The 23,160-nt window shown below is 34.4% G+C and overlaps 1 protein-coding gene across 11 annotated transcripts in view; it reads right to left on the bottom strand.

Annotated features, from left to right (window-relative positions):
• The window catches only part of RABGAP1 (RAB GTPase activating protein 1), a 163,965-nt gene that overhangs the window by 110,480 nt on the left and 30,325 nt on the right, over window positions 1-23,160 (bottom strand). For all 11 annotated transcript variants that reach the window (XR_008996627.1, XR_008996629.1, XR_008996628.1 and 8 more), the window contains 8 exons: window positions 17,240-17,474; window positions 16,152-16,356; window positions 13,757-13,931; window positions 13,030-13,187; window positions 9,494-9,604; window positions 8,957-9,023; window positions 8,168-8,270; window positions 7,274-7,443 (listed from right to left, as the gene is read on the bottom strand). Coding sequence is in view for 8 of the 11 variants with exons in the window: in XM_057499007.1 (XP_057354990.1) it covers window positions 7,274-7,443; window positions 8,168-8,270; window positions 8,957-9,023; window positions 9,494-9,604; window positions 13,030-13,187; window positions 13,757-13,931; window positions 16,152-16,356; window positions 17,240-17,474 (1,224 nt within the window). In the remaining 3 variants the exon portion in view is untranslated. The remainder of the gene's footprint in view (window positions 1-7,273; window positions 7,444-8,167; window positions 8,271-8,956; window positions 9,024-9,493; window positions 9,605-13,029; window positions 13,188-13,756; window positions 13,932-16,151; window positions 16,357-17,239; window positions 17,475-23,160) is intronic.

Below are 23,160 nucleotides of genomic sequence, written 5' to 3'. Positions count from 1 at the left end.
TAACAAGCTGGAAAACCTGGAAGAAATGGACAACTTCCTAGAAAAATACAACCTTCCAAGACTGACCAAGGAAGAAACAAAAAATCTAAACAAACCAATTACAAGCAAAGAAATTGAAGCGGTAATCAAAAAACTACCAAAGAACAAAACCCCTGGGCCACATGGATTTACCTTGCAATTTTATCAGACATACAGAGAAGACATAATACCCATTCTCCTTAAAGTTTTCCAAAAAATAGAAGAGGAGGGAATACTCCCAAACTCATTCTATAAAGCCAACATCACCCTAATACCAAAACCAGGCAAAGACCCCACCCAAAAAGAAAATTACACACCAATATCCCTGATGAATGTAGATGCAAAAATACTCAATAAAATATTAGCAAACCAAATTCAAAAATGTATCAAAAGGATCATACACCACGACCAAGTGGGATTCATCCCAGGGATGTAAAGATGGTACAACTTTCGAAAACACATCATCATCCACCACATAAACAAAAAGGACAAAAACCACATGATCATCTCCATAGATGCTGAAAAAGCATTCGACAAAATTCAACATCCATTCATGATAAAAACTCTGAGCAAAATGGGAATAGAGGGCAAGCAAGTACCTCAACATAATAAAGCCCATATATGATAAACCCACAGCCAGCATCATACTGAACAGAGAGAAGCTGAAAGCTTTTCCTCTGAGATTGGGAACAAGACAGAGATGCCCACTCTCCCCACTGTTATTTAACATAGTACTGGAGGTCCTAGCCACGGCAATTAGACAAAACAAAGAAATACAAGGAATCCAGATTGGTAAAGAAGAAGTTAAACTGTCACTATTTGCAGATGACATGATATTGTACATAAAAAACCCTAAAGACTCCACTCAAAACTTCTAGAACTGATATCGGAATACAGCAAAGTTGCAGGATACAAAATTAACACACAGAAATCTGTGGCTTTCCTATACACTAACAATGAACCAATAGAAAGATAAATCAAGAAAACAATTCCATTGACAACTGCATCAAAAAGAATGAAATACCTAGGAATAAACCTAACCAAAGAAGTGAAACACCTATATCCTGAAAATGATAAGACACTCTTAAGAGAAATTAAAGAGGACACTAACAAATGGAAACTCATCCCATGCTCTTGGCTAGGAAGAATTAATATCGTCAAAAGGGCCATCCTGCCCAAAGCAATATACAGATTTGATCCAATCCCTATTTAATTACCAACAACATTCTTCAACAAACTGGAACAAATAGTTCAAAAATTCATGAAACACCAAAGACCCCGAATAGCCAAAGCAATCCTGAGAAATAAGAATAAAGTTGGGGGGGAATCTCACTCCCCAACTTCAAGCTCTACTACAAAACCATAGTAATCAAGACAATTTGGTACTGGCACAAGAACAGAGCCACAGACCAGTGGAACAGATTAGAGACTCCAGACATTATCCCAAACATATATGGTCAATTAATATATGATAAAGGAGCCATGGACATACAATGGGGAAATGACAGTCTCTTCAACAGATGGTGCTGGCAAAACTGGACAGCTACATGTAAGAGAATCAGACTGCATCACTGTCTAACCCCATACACAAAAGTAAATTCAAAATGGATCAAAGACCTGAATGTAAGTCATGAAACCATAAAACTCTTAGAAAAAAAATAGGCAAAAATCTCTTGGACATAAACATTAGTGACTTCTTCACAAACATATCTACCCGGGGAAGGAAAACAAGTGGGACTACATCAAGCTGAAAAGCTTCTGTAGAGCAAAAGACACCATCAACAGAACAAAAAGGTACCCTAAGTATGGGAGAATATATTCATAAATGACAGATCCAATAAAGGGTTGACATCCAAAATATATAAAGAGCTCACGCACCTCAACAAACAAAAAGCAAATAATCCAATTAAAAAATGGGCAGAGGAGCAGAATAGACAGTTCTCTAAAGAAGAAGTTCAGATGGCCAACAGACACATGAAAAGATGCTCCACATCGCTAGTTATCAGAGAAATGCAAATTAAAGCCACAATGAGATATCACCTCACACCGTAAGGATGGCTACCATCCAAAAGACAAACAACAACAAATGTTGGCGAGGTTGTGGAGAAAGGGGAACCCTCCTACGCTGCTGGTGCGAGTGTAAATTAGTTCAACCATTGTGGAAAATAGTATGGAGGTTCCTCAAAAAGCTCAAAATAGACTTACCATTTGACCCAGGAATTCCACTTCTAGGAATTTACCCTAAGAATGCAGAAGCCCAGTTTGAAAAAGACAGGTGCACCCCTATGTTTATCACAGCACTATTTACAATAGCCAAGAAATGGAAGCAACCTAAGTGTCCATCAGTAGAGGAATGGATAAAGAAGATGTGGTACATATACACAATGGAATATTATTCAGCCATAAGAAGAAAACAAATCCTACCATTTGCAACAACATGGATGGAGCTAAAGGGTATTATGCTCAGTGAAATAAGCCAGGCAGAGAAAGACAAGTACCAAATGATTTCACTCATATGTGGAGTATAAGAACAAAGAAAAACTGAAGGAACAAAACAGCAGCAGAATCACAGAACCCAAGAATGGACTAACAGCTACCAAAGGGAAAGGGACTGGGGAGAATGGGAGGGTAGCGAAAGATAAGAGCAGGGAAGAAGAAAGGGAGTATTATGATTAGCATGTATAATGCGGGGGGGGGGGGAGAAAGGGGAGGGCTGTGCAACACAGAGAAGGCAAGTAGTGATTCTACAACATCTATAGCTGATGGACAGTGACTGAAATGGGGTTTGTAGGGGGGACTTGGTGAAGGGAGAGCCTAGGAAACAATGTTCTTCATGTAATTGTAGAGTAATGTTAACAAAATTAAAATAAATAAATAAATGAATGAATGGATGAATGAATAAATAAAATGAGAAACAACAACCACAAAAAAAAATATTTTAAGACCTGTATAAGTCTCTTTGGCAATAAAAATTCTGTAAGTCTATAGTTTTAACAATGCTTAGTTGGTCTTATATTCACTTTATGTTACTGTTGGAAAATCTAATCCTCAGACCATTTTCTTTCTCTTTTAGTAAATGATACCTAAAAATTTAATTTTAAAAGTTTCTTCTCTAATATGATGCCATCTTAATATAACAACCCTCACAGTTGGGAAGGTTTCTAGACTAAAAAGGAGTCTGGAGTCACTGAGTCACCAGATAGTTTTAGAAAAAGGAAAAGAATGAATTCTTAAACATGTGTTTTTCAAAAACATTTCTATAATTGCTTTCTCATCCTGATGGCAATAAACAGAAACAACATATATTTTAAAAATTTGGTATGCAGCACTGTTTCCTTTTCTGTCTAATGAGAACTGTAACGGGGTTAAACTTTTAAATTATGGCTAATTTGATTTAAGTAAATTTTAAAAAGTTTTTTCAGAAAAAAGAAAAAAGGTGCATGTATCTATGGACAGAACTCTGATAGAGAATCTTAGAAGTCTTAGGTATGTATCCTGTTAACACAACATGCCGTAAAATCTACTATTTTATGTCCTTGGATAAAATGGGACTATTGCCCTCAATGGATCACTATGAAAATTCTTAAAGACAGAAAAAGTAGCTAGTACAGTGATGGCCACAACAGGGCCTCAACTAGTAGCAACTATTATTTTTTAATGCCATGAATATTAAAGAGGGAATAAATAAACCTAGTCTACTACATTAAAAGGGATGAGATGAACAGTGCTCTAAATGCGTTAAGACGGTAAAAAGTTGCTCACATTCTTCACATACTCCTTCCTTTCCAACTCCTACCCCTCATACAAGCCTCCCTTCCCCACCAAAATAAGCCTTACCTGAATAAGGAGAAAATGAAAATTATTCTGAGGAATTCCCTGCCCTCCTCCTAGCTTCCACATATAAACTTCTGCTTTTTGCAAAGAAAGTACTGACAATCAGCCTACATTTAGTCTGTAACCTTAACAAACACTCCAGAGTTGTCCCTAAGATTATGTCTCAGTTATATGTATGTTTTTGGCTAGTCTACTCTTCCAAGTAGTTTGCTGGCCTAATTAGGTACATTATTCTAGACCAAACCCCAAAAGTAATATTCCTGTAAACCCATGCAGTCTCTGCAAGGTCACGTAACACAGGACTCAAGGGAAAAGCAATATTGGGGAATCTTATTTGTTTACTAAGATAAAAGAGACAGAACTCTTTTCTTTAATTAAAGAAAAAATTTTTTTACATTCAAATTTGTACTCAAAATATTACACAGTTAATTTATATTTATAATCTGTTTAGAATGTTAAGAAACATTCCCATTCACTCTCTGAACTTTTAAAAACATGCATATAAACTGGCTTTCTTTTTGAGGCATTCTTCCTTTGTGCTAATCAAATCAATATTCAATGCTGTTCTGATTCTATGACAGTGTGTTTTTATTCTTCCTCTCTCCACTGATGTTTCACAGTCCCTCTCAATAACAACAGCTAAAATGTATGGAGAACATGCTATGCCAAGTGTGTTGTAACAACACTATAAAGAAGATTCTATCACTGCCATTTTACAGCTGAGTAACTGAGGCTCAGAAAGTTGAAGGAACTTGTAGTCATACAGCTAGTCAGTGGTAAGAGCCATGTACTCTGATTCCAAAGCCAAATTCTAGATGAAATCCAATGCTAATCCTTTCTCTTGCCACAGTGAAAACTGGGAGAACAGTGCTGGGACCCAGACTTACTTTCTGTCTCTTAAGACAATACCAAAAAGAAATCTTTATTCTTGTTTTGCTTGTTACCTTTTTCTAACTGTAACCAGAAGGGCTAAATTGGATATATGAGAACTAAATAACTTACTGCTACAGGAAAGTATATTCAAATAAAACCACATACAACCTTATAATTTTGTATAATGGAAGATCAAAGTTACATGCAAATAAAAACTATAAATTATTCATTGAGAATTACTATGTTCTAGATGCTTGGGTTAATCAGTGAAAAAGATTAAGAAAATTGCTTTAGTAGAGGTTTCTAATATGGAAAATAGATAATAAAAATAAACATGCTTTGTGATATACTGGAAGGTAACAGCCTTTTTAAAAAATTCAAAATACATGGGGGTGGGGGTGTTTGGTAGTACTAGTGAAAAGAGTGGACAAATTGAAGTGTTAAATGGGGTAGCTGTGAGTTGCTAAGAAGTAAATCTGTGCAAAGACTTGAAGAAGATAAGGAGTTGACTAGCAACAAGTGGGATCCAGGGAAAGAACATTCTAGGCAGGAGGAACTGCTAATAAGCAAAGGCCCTAAGAGCATGGTTAGAGCAGAGGACACAAGCAAGAAGGTAAAATAGTAAGAGAGGAACTAGTATTTGACATTATAATAGGTAGCATATCAGAGAGGGTCTTATAAACCACTATAAGGACTTTGGCTTTCCATGGAGTAAAACAGGGTTAAAAGCTTTTGGTGAGAAAAATGATGCAATCTGACCTTAGGCTCCTATGTGGAGAATACAGCAAAGGGAGGTAAAAATAGAATCAGGGAGATTAATAAAAAGCCTAGTGTAATAACCCAGGGAAAAATGGTGGTTCAGATGGGGTTAACACAATCTAAGTGGTAAGAAGTGTTCAGATTCTAGATGTTTTAAAATAAACAGAATTTTCTAACAGACTGGATATAAGGTACAAGAAGTAAAAGAATAAAATATTTGGTTTAAGCAACTATTAGGAGAAGATGGCCATGAACAGAGATACTGAATAAAGGTAGAACACCTTAGGGATGAGGATGAGATGAGACCTTTCTAGACATGGTAAAGGTGAGATGTCCTGAAAGCAAAGTTAAAAAGGGTTAATTAAGGAGGAAAGAATGATTATGTATGTATCAAATACTGCTGAAAGCTAAAGCAAGATGAAGACTCAGGTTGACCACTGGATTTAGCAATTTGGGTCACTGTGAACTTGATTTTCTTCAAGGAGTTCTGGATAAAAAGGAAAGCAAAAGGGGAGCAGTATGTAGCAGTGCAAACGAAGCCAAGAAAAGCTAAGGAAAGGGAACAGCAATTTCATCTGTTGCCCACAACAGAAAAGATACAAGTATGGAGTTTGATTTTGATTAAATAAGCTGACAGATGAAGAAAAAACAATGATACTCAGAAGACAAAACAGAATCTCTACAATCTATCATTAACAATGTCTAACATATAATCCAAAACTACTAGACAAACAGAAAAATGCAACTCATTAGATATTAAAATTTGCAGTCAAGGATTTTTAAAGTAGCTACATTATAATTATGCTCAAGGTCATAAAAGAAAATCTTAAAGAGGAAATCTCGTAAGAAAACAGAAAGTATAAAAAAAGAACCAACTGGACATTCCAAAAATAAAAAATACAAGATCTGAAATTTAAAAAAGTTTCACTGAATGGGCTTAACAACAGATTGGAGGTGACGAAAGAGTCAAGTGAACGTGAAGGTAAGTTACCAGGAAGTATCCTATCTTAAGAAAAAAAACAAAAAAAGACTTGAAAAAATAAATTTGGCCTCAGAGTCTGTAGGATATCAAAATGTCTAAAAACATGTGTAACTAGAATCCCATAGAGAGAAAGAGATGGAGCAGGAAAGAATGTTGAAATAACAGGACAGATATTCCCCAAATTGGTAAAAGAAAAAAAACAAATTTAAAAGTCAAGAAGCTCAACAAATCCCAAGCAAGAAAAAGGGGGAAAAAAAACAACATGTAGGCATGTCATAGTTAAATGTCTGAAAACCAAAGATAAAAAATAATGTTAAGAACACTCAGATGACAGACATAATGACTCATTACATATAGAGGAACAATGTAAATCATGTTGACTTCTCATCAAAAACAGTGGAAGCCAGAGGACTGTGGGATGACATCTTTAAAGTGCTAAGAGAATAAAACTGTAAGCCAAAATCCTATATTCAGTGAAAATATCCCACTGAAACAAAAGTGGAGTAAAGACATTTTCAGGTAAAGTCTAAGAGTCACGTATTTCCACTAAAGAAATGCTAAAAGTTCTTCAGGTTGAAGGCAAGTGAGACCAAACAGAAACTTGGTTCCTTCAGGGAGAAATGAAGAGTAACAAAATTGATATATAGGTGGGTAAAAATAAAAGACAATTTCTCATCTTAATATACTTAAAATATGTATCTGTTTAAATATCTAATTGACAGCCTAGATTAATGATAAATCAGCCTGAGAAGTGGTTTCTCCTTTCTCATCCCCCACCCCTTCTATATTTATAGGAAAGTATAGTACCTGTTTTAGTTTCAAAAAGAAATTTTCAGTAGTACTACGTTTGCTGAAGGGCCAGAACAATCTTTCATTAGGTGAGCAAACACGGACTTTTGTCTCTATGAGAAATCGTACAGGCTCCTGTACTTCTGTTATTACCAAATCAACAGCTGTGGTCATAAACAGCACTTTATCTACAAAGAGACGGGAGAAGCAAATAAAAGAAGAAATATATTTACTCATGATTAATGAAAAATTAATTATTTTCAAAACTCCAAGATACCATAAAGTAATCCATCAATTAAATTAAAATCTAAAACAATCAGGTAATTCTTTTCTTGAGTAGACTCCTTTAAGTGATAGATATTGCTATCACAGTATACACTTTAAAGCTTAAGAAATGTACTGTCAGATTATTACATAAAAGTTCCATATGGCTTTTACAACACTGGGAATTCTCAGCTTTTAAAATCTTACATGTTCAGGATAGACTAAATGTTACATTTTCAGGATAGACTATTATGCAGCCTTTAAATGACATTAGGAAGAGTATGAAATATCCTGAAAACCACACACCAGTACCCCCCCTGTGGGGTGGGGCTGTGAAGACTGTGGTACTTTTACTTTTCCCTATATATCCTTTGAATTTTTAACAATACATCCATATAGTATCTCTCCACAAAAATAATGAAATTTATAACTCTGTAAATAAATAAGTACATAAATAGAAAAGCAAGGAAGGGAAAACAAGAAAGAAGGGAAGAAAAATTAAATGGGGAAAACAATACTTTGTTTATAGGTCAAGCTGAATAATAAACTCAAAGAACTATTCAAATTCTTTGGTTTCACCATAATCAGGTAAATCTACTGGGTATTTGTCAAATAAGTTTTGTTCATGGTGCCAGCAATCTGCATCACCTTTAGGAGTTTCTTCATTTACAACTTGAAAATGTGGGGATTTGGGATTCCAGCTCCCAGTAATAACATAGGACTTCCCATCTGAACTTTTGCCCATAGATTCCTGAAGAAAAGAGTGGGGAAAAAAACATTGATGCCAAAGTAAGTGAACAATAGCCTGTAACACCCCACTCCATTTTGCTGCTTTTAAAAATTAGGAGTTACAAAAATATAAAACTATATTTTCTAATATTTTTTAAAAAGACAGGAGTGTCTGTGAATAAGAATGATTACAGTTGAAATCAAAGATGTGACAATTATTCATGTAATTGTTCCTGAAGTTACAAAGTAAATGCTTGTAAATCATATTAAATTATACAAACATTAGTTAAATATAACTACCTATTCCTATGTTGATTCTTCTGTCAAGTGAATAATTACACATAAATTTTAGTTTGGAAAATATTTTCACATAATAGCAGTAATACTAAAGCTGCCTGCCCATGACAGTTTGCAAATAACACTCTCACAACTTTTCTCCTTTGATTCTCACATCAACCCTACATGATAAACAAGAATTATGCACTATTATACAGTCAAAAAACCAAGGCTGAAATTAAGTAGGTCTAAGGTTAGACAAGTAAATAGCAGTCAGAAGTAAGGAAATTCCCTTATCTTTGTTTATTGCTTTATAGCTTCACAAGAACACCTTCATAAATGTGCTTTAACATCAGATTGAGTTAAGATAAAGAGAAACAATCTTTGTCAAGGAAAGAGTGTGTAACCTTAGGAAAAAAAGGTAATTCTTACCAAATCTAACAAGTGCATGTCACTATTTCGTACATCTTTTCCTGGGCTAAGGAGAAGACCAAAACACCTGGGGAACAAAAACAATATAAATTGAGAAGAAAGGTAAAACAAAAAAGGTGTTTAAATTAGGCCACTTTAAAATCAAATCTCACTGATAGAAAAAAGGACACATTAAAATTATCAATAAATTATCATTGCCAAAGTAATCCTTACTTCTTTACTTTAGAAAACAAATCTCATGGATAGAAAAAATGACACATTAAAACTATCAAATTAGCATTGTCAAAGTAATCCTTAGTTCCTTTAATTGAGAAATTCTATGTTTGCCTTTTATTATCATAGCTGAAGTCAGCATATGAGCTGAAGATTTATGTGAGATAATTTAAAGTGGAGGAAGTATTCACTTCAATAACCAACAGATTTCCCTAGGGGACAAAATATTTTTTCAAATATACTTTTGAATACAGTATATGACTGTTCCACCAAACTGATAAAAACTAAATTTACATTTAATCTAAATTTACTAAAAATGTTTACCTTTCAATGGCAAGTTCTTTATTAGTTGTTTGTTGCACATAGATGACAATCTTCTTATCAATTCCCTGGCGTAGTTTAAAGCATTGTCTGTCCTTATCTTTAGGAACTGCACTGTAGAACAATGTATTTCATTAATTCTGCAAAGTATTTTCTTGTGATTTATACTAAAACAATTTCTGTTATGATTTGAAAACTGGCACAGAAAAGATTCAAACCTGTGCTTTTCTGTGCCTAGTTTTCCAATTGTAACAGAAATGTGAAAATCATCTCTCTCTTGTGAAAATATTATTACTGTATGTAATCTACTAAACCAACTGTAAAAGCTAGCAAAACATCACTCCTATGCCCCCTAAAATATAGCTTTAGGTTTTTTTTGTTGTTTTGAAAATTAGATATTTGTAGGGCATCTAGCATGGCATCCAGCCCATAGGCACTCAAAAATGTTAGGTTTCTTTCCTACTTAGTCAATGGTTTTTATAAATAATTGTCATCTTGTTTAAATATATAATGGAGAAAAGATAATCACATTTCCTTTGAATTTCAAAACAAGGTACCTGTGAAAACTAAGAGAGAACTATAGCCAACAGTAAGCTATTGCCTAACACTTCCCTAATAGTGATAACCTTATTGCATACCTATGTTAACAACTGTAAAGTGATACCAATGGTACAGTTAAGCATCAGTCTAAGAAAAAGGTTGAATATCTTAAAATGACAGTTAACCAAAATAATCCCATAGTCTCCCCACACTACTTTTTCTAGCTCCTTTGTTCTCAAAAGCAAACATCTGCCTATGGCAATCAGTCAGTATACAGCAAATCTAAACTGTGTCTTATTACTGTACAACTTTAAGATAATGGCGAGAGAACCATTAGAAGAAACTATAAGAGGGCTTGACTACCTAGTCAAACTAAAATGTGGCTCTGAAGGAATAAAATTAGTTTGAAGCCCATCTGTACTTATATAGCAACAATTTAAGAACACTGTATAACACTGAGATGAGACTAGTAATATCTAGCATGTGCAAAGAAACTTTTGTATACCAAACTGTGAAGTATGTGTGCCAGACAGAATTTTCACCCATAGGGATATGGACAGGTCTCAATTTTCGACTGATAAGAGATACACTCGTCTCTATGTTCTATGGATGCCTAAGTATAAGTAAACATAATCTCATCTCTCAGCAGTATTTAAAACAGTTAACAACTGATATGAAGAGGTCAAAGAGCAAGAAAAAGCTACATTAACAAGAAGCAGAGTAAAGAGGGCAAGCAGAGGAAGTTCACTTCACTGATGTCAGGGAATCTAGATTATATTTTTGGTCTTGTGACATATCATTGAATGGATCCAACCAAATAATTTTATACTTAATTCCTGTTGTACAACTTAAGAAATTGAGGTCTAGGGTTAACTTCCCCGGTTTCTTCACCTATAAAGCAAGGACAGTATCAAATACCCAGCCTATCTAATGGGATTATAAAACAAATGATTTCAACAGTATAAATGAAAATGCTCCATCTTCCTAAGAGCTAAATTAAGAGGCAGGTTTCTAATTTTAATAAAGTAAGAAGGAATAAAAAGAGCATTAATTTTTGCTACAGCACTTTGTCTCTATGTTATGGTAAAAACACCATCTTGTGTGATGGTTAACTACATATAAATATATTTCTTGATAGGTAGTAAGTCAGATGAGTATAACATTTCTTGAGGAATAACTGACATACCACATTATATTAGTTTCACGTGTACAACAATGATTTGATGTTTGTATATATCATAAAATGTATATTTTCACCATTCTATTCTGGTTGACAATTTCTTTTGAATTTTGCTATTATATACAGTGTTAAGGAGAACATTCGTTTTGAAGCTTTTTGAGCACCTCAAGGATTATTTCTGTAGATAAATTTCTAGACATGTTATATAATCATTAGATAAAAGGAACTGCATTTGACAAGTTCAAATCTGACAAAGAAAGGCATTCCTCCCAATGATTTCATCACTATACTAGGTTATACAACTTTTCTATGATAAACTACAAATTCAGTAAAACCAACACCAAAAAGAGAACAAACACCTAAAAAATGTGAAAAGTAAACCCGACCATCCAGGGCTTTTCTGTAGAGCATCTTCCAAGTATGAGGGAGAACAGAACAGGGATGTTTGTGATTGTGAACAGAACAGGGATGTTTGTGTCATCCTACCTTGAATACGCTTGATCTCAGAAGGAAGAGAAGTTATCCTACTGCATCTCTTCTGAGATCTTAGAAATTTTTTCTATTCATGATTGGAATTTATAAACAGGATCTACATAAACATCTTCAATAAAGGGAAAAAAATACAGTTTAAAGAAACTTTTGTTTCTTAAAAAGGTAAAAAAATATTACGAAGTTTATAGATTATAATTTCCACTTCCCAGGGCAGGAATGCCTATTTCAGGGAGCAAGCACCACATCACAGTGTTGCTGTGAGAACAGAAATAAAGCTCATGAGAAAGCAAAGAGGACAATGCCTCACACTGCAGCGCACAAATCAAAGTTGAAGCCACATTGTACACTAAATTGGCCACCAGATGGCATGACAATTCCAAAGTCTCTGAAGGGATACCAAGAGTTACCAGTTTTTCAAACAAATGTCAGTCATTGTGCTTTTAATTTAAAAGCAAAACATTAGAAACCATTCATATTTTGATGTGATTTCATTTTACCCATTTTATGAGGCTGTCATGGAGGACAGAGACTTCTTCATGCAACTATGAATTATGATACCAAGATATACCCATTTGGTGATATGGATTACGAGGAAAAGAAAAAAAAAGAAATCATCTTGTGATTGTATTTTAAAGTTAGAAAGGATTTAAGAATCTAGCCACCTCATTTTATAAATAAGGAAACTACTGCCAAGAAATGTAAAGAAACTTGGAAAAGGTCACATTGTTAATAGCAATAATTAAAATAAAACTGTTTATATTTCTATTCCAGAGTTCTTTTCACTACTCATAGAAGTATGATTTTACTTAAAAATCAAAATCAGTTATTTCTGACCTTAGATTCAAGGTTAGACTTCAGACACAGACATCATTTCTCCCCTTCCAAAGTATTCAGATAAACTTTAATGATAAAACTTGACTTCAGTCTTAAAATCTTTAGATTATTAAAACAAATACATCAACCAACCCAAAACAAAACAAAACAAACAAAAAACCCAGGAAAATACATGCAGCTACAAATACAGCTGACCTAGCTTCTGTCACATTCCCTATCATCAGTCAGCCAATCATTTTTGAGGCCAACTAAAAGAACATGGGTAATATATTTTCCCATGTGAAAAAAATTTTATTTAAAAATCCTTCAAATCTTGTCTCTGCATATTTGCCTATTTCTTTTCCCTGATCACTTACATTTAAAAAACTGTTTATAAAAGCACTTATTTTATAGCATGAAAGTTACATAATCTGACCTAGAGTTTCCCTTGAATCTCAGACATACAGTATGTTAATAGAAATGCAAAGAAAATGAATAAAATCAGATGCCCTACCTAAAATACCCTTTACCATCATCTTCTTTTATTTCTAAAGACACTGAAAAGGTAAAGATGTCACTGTCAGGAGTCTGGAGTGCCGCAGTCGCTGAAAGTGGGGTCTGCTTAGCAGAACGACGGAAGGCAGTGGCAAAACTATAAAGTATCCGGCTTACCTACAACCAGAAATGTTAGGAAATGGGCTATTAACACAAGAAATAAAATACTTTTATCAAGGTTGCTCTGTTGAGGAGAGTAGTTCATCTTTCCCCCACTGATTTATTTTGGTAAATTATCTGATTTGTTAGGTCTGTTAAAGCAACACTAAAAATGGTCAGAGGTCTTTTTAAAGAAAAAAAATGGTTTAAACACTAGAAATCAAACTGAAATGATTTCCTAAATTGCTAGAAACTATCTGAATATTAACTTTAATAAAAAAAAACAACTCTCCAAGTTTAGCTCTAAAGATCAGTGTGCAAATGTGCCATTGCTGAAATCAGAATGCCTGTCTGACCCAATCAAGCAAGAATCAGCCAACTGGTCTCCTCTGACACTCTTAGCAACAAGGTTCTGGTTAACCAAACTTGCAGTTTATTTTTATTTCAGCGCATCAAGATGCCATAAATAAAACAATAGCAGAAAATTTCATTTGGCTTATAAACGACTCTAAAGTATTGCAATCATTTCAATATACTAAGGGCACAGGTAAAGTTCATTTGCAGACAGTTTTTTCTCAAGGACTTACAGCTTCTTGTACTTCACACCGGAAGACATGTATTCTGAAGAGTTCTGCATTGTAATGACTTTCAGTGAAAGCAAAACAGTCGCTCTCAGGAGTTCCATCGTGCCCTCTGACGCAGAAGAGGATTTTGTAGATAGGGTAGTTTGCTATCTCAGTATTTGTCTGAGGATCTAAGAGTCTGTTCAGAAAAAAAGATAATAAAGAAATTAGAGGGATTATGGATTATTTCCACTACATCCACATTATGATTCAAGACTCAGCTTTTTACCAGGAAGATCACTTTTGGTATGATAATCATATAAATCTTAAGTTGGGATAAATAAGTTATGTGTGGACTCCAGAAGTTACTGAACACATAATTCATTCCATGGTACTAAAAATGATATAATCCCATGTTTTAGGAAATCAGGAAGGCATTAACAGTATCTCAATGAGTATACATTTCTTATAAATTCTGTAAACGAATAAAGACTAGACCAATGGGTAAATCAGACTACCAAAATAAATCTTAAGCTGTGTTCCTCATTATTTCCTAAAAGAATTACCTAAGCTGCTTTATTATTTAAAACAATAAAAAAACTGATGTGCTTTCTCAGAGTAAAACATGTTTATTTTTCGATTCATGAAAATAAGAGAAGAGAGATTATACCAATGTTAACACCTAATCAAAAAGATCATTAATAAACTCAAAAGGATGCCATTCATTGAAAATCACAGATGTTTCATTCATTCAACAAATATTTATGTTATACCTACAACATTCCATTCTAGGCTCTGTTTTGGGCAGTAAGAATACAACTATGAAAGGACTGAAAAAAAAAAACATGCAATTTCCATGCTGAACGGGCAGGGCCACTGATGGAGAAAGTCCAGGGCACCCTGTGTATAGCAGAATATATTAGGATAAAGTATAAATTGGGAGAATGACTTCAGCTGGGGGAATGACTACTGACTAAGAAGCATATAGAAATGAGTACTAAACAAATTTTATTAAAAGTTTCACATCAGTAAATGCAATTAAAATTAGGATTTGTGAGTCTTAGTGTAATAACAATACTCAAAGGAAGAATTACATAGGGAGATGATTGGAACATTAAATAATTAACTTATTATTACCCACATATAGCGACAACTTTACCACCATGAAAATCCCAAATACTTCTGAGGGTAGAGAACCAGATATTCTCATACACAGATGATTAAAGTATAAACTGGATCAGTATTTCTAGACGGCTATTTGGTAATATATTAAAGCAATAAAAATAGGCAAACCTGTGCCCTAATATGTGTACTTCCAGGAACTTATCCTAAGGAAATTTTTAAAAACACAAAAATTGAGCTAAAAAATAACCTATTTATAAGAGAATTATTGGTAAAACATTTATATGCCCATATAATAAAAGCTTAATATTAGCTATTACTATTATAACCTCTCTCATAAAAAAAAAAACAACTGAAATATCTAACTTAAGAGACTGGTTATTTCTGAATAATCCATCATATGCCATCATAAATTAAAATTTTTAATTGTCTTTATTGATATGGAAAGAGGTTCATGATACAGAACCAGATCAAGCAAGCATATTACAAGATGGTATGCACAATTCCACAGTTCTAAGAGTTGTTTAATGTATATGCATATATATGTAGGTACATAAACATATACACAATCATATACACATACAAACACATAGAACATCTTAATAAACCAAGTTCTCTACTATATTTTATCAATGGGGAGAGAATTATGAGTATTTTCCTGAATTTTTGCTTGTTTGTATTTTCCAATTTTTCTGAGATAAGCATGTATTTTTGGTACTAGGAAAAAAGTTATTTTATTTTAGCTGTGTTTTTCTAGTATTTGGAATTCTATATTTAGCTAGCTAATGTAAACATCTGCTTGGTTATCTTTAAGTGTTACTTTTTCTAGCTAGTATAAAGCATAGCCATTTCTACAGACTTTTCTGGGCCTCAGTTTAATCATCTTAAATATTATGGGATTGCACTGAAATAGTTAATATTAACCAATAGGTTTTTGTAATTTTCAAATTCCGCATGAAACTCAATATTAAATTAATGTGTCAAGCTAGTATTTACACTGGGGGAACATGGAAAATACAAATTAATTTGTCAGGCAGACTGTGAGGTCAACATATTTCAATTGTCCCCAAAACAGTGAAATTTCAAATATGCTACACACACTGGGGTGGAGAAGAGTAAAAAACTGTTCATATGAGTGACTAATTTTCATAAGGGTCATAATCTTTGGAAGATATGTAACACAAGTGCCACATGAACTTAACATTACATGAATAATTATGTATTTTGTTCATCTTTCTAAAACTATTCCTATAGTTTTAGATCAAATGACACAGACATTTCAAAAAGCTGGTCTTACCTCACAGTTCCTTCAGATACATTCGGCACTGAGAGGGTCACATCTAATGAAATCTGACACTGGCTTCTTAGGATGGACATCATCCTTAAGGCTTCCACTTCACTCCTAGGAGCATTTACTGAGGCACAGCCTAAGTAAGTTAGTTTGCTGAAAACAACACTGTCCTCATCAGCCACTGGTGTGAAGGGACTTGACCCTTCAGAATCTGAAAGAAACAACAGATAGTTATTTCATTCTAATATTCTGTTGACATGAATACAAAGTTAACAATCTACAAGTTTCATTAGATTCTAAAATTAAGTGCTAATGAGATAACATGCCAGTACCCCAGAAGAAATGCCCATTAAAGCCAGAAATAATCATACTAGAGCTCTTTCACTAGAAGTTTTAGGTTTTGCTATACTGTTTAAAAGGGGAACTGAGATGACATTTGATTTGCCTTTCTGTCTCTTCTAATTTGTTTTGACTTGTTCTACACTCAGGTCAAAAGATACATGTAGTATCTTACCACTCTGAAAACTTTATCGCTTTCTTCTTTTTGATCTGCACTGTTATAATTATTTATTTAACTCATCTTTATTTTCACATAAAGATTTTTTCAGTTCTCACTTGTGTTTTCTCAACCCCTTTACTTTCCCTTTCCCAATAAACATCTACAGTTTTAACACCCTACTTTACCCCAATGAGCATTTATAATTGCCCTTCTCCTCCTTCTCTTCTATGCCTTTCCATTTCTTTACTTGGCAACTATTCCCACTGCAGTAAGCATCTGTTCAACAAGCATTTTCCTCCACTTCTCCACTTTATACTCAAATTCCTTCTTTCCTGGAAAAGTCTTTAAACAGTCTGAAATAACACTCTTTTAATGTCATTTACCTTTTTTCTTTGGTGTAAAAGCCATACATTTTAAGGGAAAGTAGAATGGTACATGCATTTACTCCTCTCACGTCCCCCTAAATCTAGTATGTGGAGATACTAGAGACTTTAGATAATGGTATTTGTTTGCTCTGAATCAAATCCACTACAGGTGGACCTCAAATATTAAAAACAATAACCTTCAGTTACGCAAACAATGCAGTAATCCTAACCTCCTTGTCCAGGTTTCACTGGCAGGCTCATCTCTGGTTTTTGGAGCCCTACTAATGGCACAGGGTTAATGGTAGATGAAGCTGTAAGTTGATTAGAAAGAAGTCCATCTCCTTCGCCATCCAGTTGTGACCTTTCCACAAGCTCCTTATCCCCTGGCTGGTCGTCCACTGGAGGATCCATCAGCACATCTGCTAGCTCTTTTTGCAGCTGCTGCTCACTTCCATTGCCTATAATCTAAAGGTCACAAATACATGCAATCAGCAAAGCGAGAAAGAGGCCAGTACTGATTAAAGTGGTTCCACAATTCTAGAGAAAACTGTCAGCATTTCTTTAGATACAAAGGTATCTTCTGAATGTTTTCAAAATATAGAATAAATCAAGATCTGCAATAAATAAGAACTGCAGCTGCTCTCTTAAATTCATACAATTTTTTTCTGAAAAAGTACATAGCGAATTTGAGACTAATACACCCAGGAACTCATGTGATAGTCTGTCAATATTACTAAAAGTTTTCTACAGTGTCCTACTATTATAATATTTGTAATTTACTTGTCTGGTGAAAAATAATGCTAGTAGGAGGAAAATCTTTAGCACTTTCTCTTATCTTTAAGAAAAAAGGGAAGATGTATTTGCTTCCAGAAGTTATGAGTAGAAACATACTTGTAAGGTAATAAATTTTCATGTGTATTTTACCACTCCTGCTGTAAAAAGTCTGCTGTATTTTAGAGGGAGACTTTTGATATGAATAGGTTCTTAAAGTTCCTGAGACACTTGAATAAAGCTAGGAAGAATCATGTATAATAAAATGGCCTTGAGGAACAGATGCACTTCACTTCTATAATGTCAAGTATTTTTCTGGAGTCATGATGGTTTCTTATTAGTTGCTCAACAAGGAAGTAAGCAAGTGCAAAATCAGGTAGAGACTGCCCAATGCTACAGAAAACCGTAAGTGACAAAACCCAGTACTGTCACCAAAAGCTTATTCAAGAAATGCCAGAAAAATTAACAAAAGAATTAATTTAGGAAAAGGAAGTCATGACCCAGAAGGCTTCCTGAAGACTAAAACCTGACAAATAGTTAAAATGGGTGGGGCTATAAGACTGTTAAAGAGGATGAGGTCTTACCAGTAAACACCAAAGTCAAGAAGAAAAATTCCAATAACATAGGTACATTTGGACTGTCAATGAACCCAGTTCAAACATATTTTGTGACTCCATAAATTTCATATCCCTCTGGCTATAAGTTATGATTGAGAACCAGTCTTAAGTCCTTTTTGCTGACATTTTCCCAAGGAAATTCTAACATGTCAGCTACTCTTGTCTTGGAAATGGCCAGAGAGGTGTCCAGCCTTTGGTGTCAATGACAATACCTGTTTCTGTGAACTAAATTTTATATGTTGACAGTTACTATTAATGGAATTACAGATGGGTCAAGTAATTTTCAATCTTTGTTATGCCCAATCCTAGAAATCCGCAAGTGCAACCGAATTTCTTTTTTCAGAAATTCTGCTGTCAAAGTTTTTTTTAAAGCACCTAAAAAACAAACTAGAGCTTAGTTCCAATTAACCTCTTATTCTTTCAGAACTGGGGAAGAAATACTCTATCATGTGCAGTAGACAAAATAAGCCTAATTCAACCTAAACTGTTTCCCCAGAAAAGGAGAAATAATGTAAGTAGGACAGTTAGAGCTTCCTGAAAAAAGAGAAAAGATATTAGACTCTTGTTTAAGTAATTAGTAACTATAATTGGGAAGGCTATCATTAAAAGAGCAAGCTAAATTGAAGAGAAGACATTATATTTTACCTGCTCTGAAGTACTGTTCTGTTCTTTGGTATACAGGGTAAGTAAAGTTTTCTGTTGTATAAGCTACCTGCACTTTAATATTTTCATTATTAACAAAAATATACCTAACCCTGAAAGAAAACACGTATATATATATCTTTTGTGTTTATACATATTACCTTGCATTCTCCCCTCATTTATAGTCTATAAATGTAAGAACTGCCTTGTATTTCATTTCCTTAACTCTTCCTTAATGGTTAGGATGTACACACACACACACACAAATGTTGATTTTTAAAAGCTGCTTTAAAAAAGCAATCTAACATATGCTTTGGATAATTAGGTCCAATAGAGTACAATTATGTTAGATTAGTTGTAAACCTTTAATCCAATTTCAAAATTACTATGACATTATAATACACACACACACTTAAATCAACCATTTTTTTTTAAGTCAATTAATCTTCCCTAGGGGAACATTCAGCAATGCCTCTCAAAGTTCTCTAACTTTAGCAAGCATCAGAATCACCTACAGAACTTTTGAACACAAACTGTTCGGCCGTAACCAAACTCTAATTCAGTAAGTCTGGGGTGGGCCTGACAATGTGCATTTTTAAAAAGTTTTATTGGTGATGCTGCCAGTCTGGGGACCACACTCTAATCAACAACCTTAGATGAATGGTTCTTTTTTATTTTTTATTTTTTATTTTGGTATCATTAATCTATAATTACATGAAGGACATTATGTTTACTAGGCTCCCCCCTTCACCAAGTCTCCCCCACTTCTCCGTTCACAGTCACTGTCCATCAAAATAGTAAAATGCTGTAAAATCACTACTTGTCCTCAAGTTCACAGTCACTGTCCTTCAACATAGTAAGATACTATAAAATCACTACCTGTCTTCTCTGTGTTGCACAGCCCTCCCCGTCCCCCCCCAACACTATACATGCTAATCGTAATGCCCCCTTTCTTTTCTTCCCACCCTTAGCCCTCCCTTCCCACCCGTCCTCCCCAGTCCCTTTCCCTTTGGTAACTATAAGTCCATTCTTGGGTTCTGTGCTTCTGCTGCTATCTTGTTCCTTCAGTTTTCTTTTGTTCTTATACTCCACATATGAGTGAAATCATTTGGTACTTGTCTTTCTCTGCCTGGCTTATTTCACTGAGCATAATACCCTCTAGCTCCATCCATGCTGTTGCGAATGGTAGGATTTGTTTTTTTCTTATGGCTGAGTAATATTCCATTGTGTATATGTACCACATCTTCTTTATCCATTCATCTACTGATGGACATTTAGGTTGCTTCCATATCTTGGCTATTGTAAATAGTGCTGCAATAAACATAGGGGTGCATCTGTCTTTTTCAAACTGGAGTGCTGCATTCTTAGGGCAAATTCCTAGAAGTGGAATTCCTGGGTCAAATGGTATTTCTATTTTGAGCTTTTTGAGGAACCTCCATACTGCTTTCCACAATGGTTGAACTAATTTACATTCCCACCAGCAGTGTAGGAAGGTTCCCCTTTCTCCACAACCTCGCCAACATTTGTTAGATGAATGGTTCTTAACCATGACAATACAACGCAACTGCCAATATTATGAGAAAGCATGCTAAAATTTAAATACCTGCTCCTCACTTGTCCCCTCAGCTCCCCAGCTGACAACTGAATTAGTTTCACAGAGAGAGCCTGGACAAATGCAATTTTAAGAACCTGCACAGGTGATGTACAAAATAAGTGGCAGGTGAGATTAAGCCAGCAGGCTTAGTTTGCTGATGATGCCTGGTATAGAAGAACAGCTTAAACAAACCAGCAACTGCTTATTCTAGACTTCCTGTTATAACAGAAAAACCCACTATTAGCTGGGCTTTCTGTTCCTTGCTGCCAACAGCATTCCTAGCAGATATCACAATCATCTCTAAAAAAAAAATGTAGTCACAGGTAAAGCAATTAAGACAAGATGATATTAATTAAAGGGCAGACATACATATCAATGGAACAAAACAAAATCCAGAAATAGATCCACACATATATGGCCAATTGGTTTCAACAAAGTTGGCAATTAACATGACATCCATACATATGCAGAAAAACATCAATCTCAACAAGTATTTCACAGCATATACAAAAACTAATGCACAAGAGATCACAGGTCTAAAAATAAATCCTAAAACTATAAAACTTAAAGAAGAAAACCGACAATCTTTGTGATCCTGGGACACAAAGATTTCTCAGAGTAGGGTAAGTATGCATAAAAGAAAAAACTGATAAAATGCACTTAATCAAAAGACACTGTGTTCAAAAGACACTGCTGAGAATGAAATGACAGGCCAGACTAGGAGAAATTATTTGCAAATCACATATCTTGTGAAATATTTATATTCAGAATATAGAGAACTCTCGTAACTCAATAATAAGAAAACAAGCAACCTAAATTTAAAAAAGCAGGAGTGGACATTTCAACAAAGAAGATATACAGATGGTAAATAAGCATGTGAAAGAAACTCAGTATCATTAGCCACTAGGGAAATTGAAACCACAACAATATGCCTCTATATACATATAAGAATGGCTAAAACTAAAAACAAAAATACAATTCTGATAACACTAAAGGCTGGCAAGGATGTGGAACAACTGAAAAACTCTCATACATTGCTGGTGGGAATGCAAAATGGTACAATTATGAAGCTTTTTTTACATTTTATAAAAAATATACCCTTACCATATGACTGACTCCTTGTTATTTACCCAAGAAAAATAAAAACATGTCTACACAAAGACCTGTTTGGGAATGTTTATAGCAGTATTATTCATTCATAACTGCCAAAAACTGAGTATAAAGTAAATGTTTATCAACTGATGAATGGATTAACAAATTTTCATCTATCTATACAATGTACCACTACCCAGAAATAAAAAGGAATGAATTACTAATACAGCAACATGGATGAATCTCAAAAGCACTATTGTAAAGTCACAGAGAAGCCAGACACAAAGGTTACATAGTGTATGATTCCATTTACATGGCATTCTGGAAAAAGCAAAAGTTTAGGGGCAGAAATCACATCATTGGTTGCTGGAAAGGGGGAAGAGTACTAAAAAGAACAACAAAGGGACCTTTTGGAGTAATGAAAATACTCTGCTGTGGTGGTGGTGATGGTTACATAAAAGTTTACATTTATTAAAGCTCACAGAACTGTACACTTAAAAGGGTTGCATTCTACTGTGTATAAATTTTACTGCAATAAACTTTATTTTAAAAGAAAAAGAATATTGATAGTAGAGGAGAGGCTATGCATATGTGGGGGCAAGTTTATATAATAAATCTCTGTACCTTCCTGTCAATTCTACTGTGATTCTAAACTGCTCTAAAAAAAGTATATTAAAAAAAAAATAGATAAAATAGGATTGTTATTAAAGAAGCAACACAACTATTCCTTTTTGCTATCTGCCCCTCAAAACGTTCATCCAGGATTCTGTTTTGGCAATGGCTCATTTACAGACTCTCTTATAAGTGTCATCTCATCTACAGTCAACAACATACAAACAATTCCCAACACATATCTATAGCCCCTTCCTCAACTGTCTATTGTACAGACATCTTTAACTAAGTATTCCAGACTGTGTCAAAACTTTACTCACTGTCTGATCCTTCCTCTGAATCCTTTTTTTTATATCAATGAATTGCACTACTATTCACCCAGTGTACAAATGAAGGATCACAATCATCCTTTACTTTCACTGCCACACTACTCACAAATCCTACTAATTCTTGCTCAGTTGTGTATTTTTTCCCTTCTTCTCTCTCTCTGCATAGCTAATACCATAGGACAGCCTCTTTCATTTTACGTAAGCCTAGGGGAAAGGTAGTAGTTTCCCTGCCATCTTTCTCTGACCTATCATTCATATGGACATTCAAGTTATAAATACAAATTGTAGTTCTGATCAAGCACTGCTTTATAAACCCTTCTATGTTTCTTCAATGCCCAAAAGATAAAGCCTGAATTCATAACTGTATGAGTTTTCCACAACTCTGCCCAATTTACCTTTCCAACTCTTATCACATCAAACTACTCTACTCAATTTCCCCAGGACATGTCATAAACTTTTAAGTGTCTTGACTTTGTATACACTGTTCCCTTTCC

The sequence above is a fragment of the Manis pentadactyla genome, chromosome 3 (assembly GCF_030020395.1).
Source record: "Manis pentadactyla isolate mManPen7 chromosome 3, mManPen7.hap1, whole genome shotgun sequence".
NCBI lineage: Eukaryota > Metazoa > Chordata > Mammalia > Pholidota > Manidae > Manis > Manis pentadactyla.
The sequence above is the reverse complement of the archived record's forward strand: the minus strand, read 5'-3'. Positions and strand labels throughout refer to the sequence as shown.